The sequence below is a fragment of the Candida tropicalis genome (genome assembly GCF_000006335.3).
Source record: "Candida tropicalis MYA-3404 genomic scaffold supercont3.18, whole genome shotgun sequence".
Lineage (NCBI taxonomy): Eukaryota > Fungi > Ascomycota > Pichiomycetes > Serinales > Debaryomycetaceae > Candida > Candida tropicalis.
The window spans coordinates 7,421-8,448 of NW_003020047.1; the positions used below are offsets into that span (position 1 = coordinate 7,421).

A 1,028-nucleotide genomic window follows, 5' to 3' on the forward strand; every position below is an offset into this window, starting at 1 on the left:
TCTATTGTGTGAATCTGGTTAGTAGATTTGATATGTTGCGAGAATAGTTCATATTTTTGTAATGATACAGAAAAAATGAATGCATTTACGACACTCTGGATCATTTCCTTTTGACATATTATATCTAATACATTTGAATATAATGGGAATCAATCAAGATAATCTATTTGACAGAATTCTGAATAAGGAAAGACACATAACAGTAGGTTATATTCATGAATTTGATGGCGGTAACTTATAAATCTACATTCCAAAAAGTGAAACCATATGTATATTCAAATAATCCATCCTTGAAACCATATTTTTCAATGTCACTTTTTGTTGTACATCTATATGTTCTAGTGATTGCGCCCTATATCTGTGCGTCACAATGTTCCATCCATTAAACCATTGATTTGTATGTTCCTGATTTGGTGCGCATTTGTATGTGCAAATTTTCCCTCCATATATCCGTATATTCGAATATTCCGTCCATATATCCATAGATTTATATGTTCCAAATTTGTAGAATATTTGGATGTTCCAGAAAAAAGTAGCATTTTGACCTCTGTTTTCTATGGTCGTCACAGTGCGACATTCAAATGTTCCACGATTTGCAACATTTGTCACTATTAGTACGATTTTTGCAATTCTGAAAAGCTCATATGATTGACAGTAATAAATTATGCTATATAAGTTCATTCTGAATTGATCGACTAAGTATTGGAGGAGTTATCTATCACTCTTACTCTTGAAAATTCAAACAATCTTTTTTTTATCGGGAATAATAATTTTTCTTAATAAGTCACTAATTGCACTATCCAGACCGTTGAAATTGTATTCATTGGAATGTTAATGTAAATTTCATCAAGTATATACTATTATTATATTCAATTTCCAGGTTTTAGACTATCTAGTGCTTCCAAAGGGGTTCATCAGCAACTCAAGTTGTTTATTCCCGTAATTTTATAAACGGTCCAGACACGAAAAAATCTCCAAAAATCGCTTGAATCTCTTTTCCCCATACAAAATGTAACTGGTGATATATT

At 31.1% G+C, this 1,028-nt stretch overlaps 1 protein-coding gene across 1 annotated transcript; it reads right to left on the reverse strand. All coding sequences in view use genetic code 12, as the record gives it.

Moving 5' to 3' along the window:
- Positions 1 to 243: 243 nt before the first annotated feature.
- CTRG_06248 (uncharacterized protein) lies at positions 244 to 681 on the reverse strand (the record flags this gene model as incomplete). Its single annotated transcript, XM_002546724.1, has 1 exon — positions 244 to 681. One exon carries the CDS (start codon positions 679 to 681, stop codon positions 244 to 246), a length of 438 nt encoding a protein of 145 aa, XP_002546770.1.
- Between the last annotated feature and the right edge of the window lie 347 nt (positions 682 to 1,028).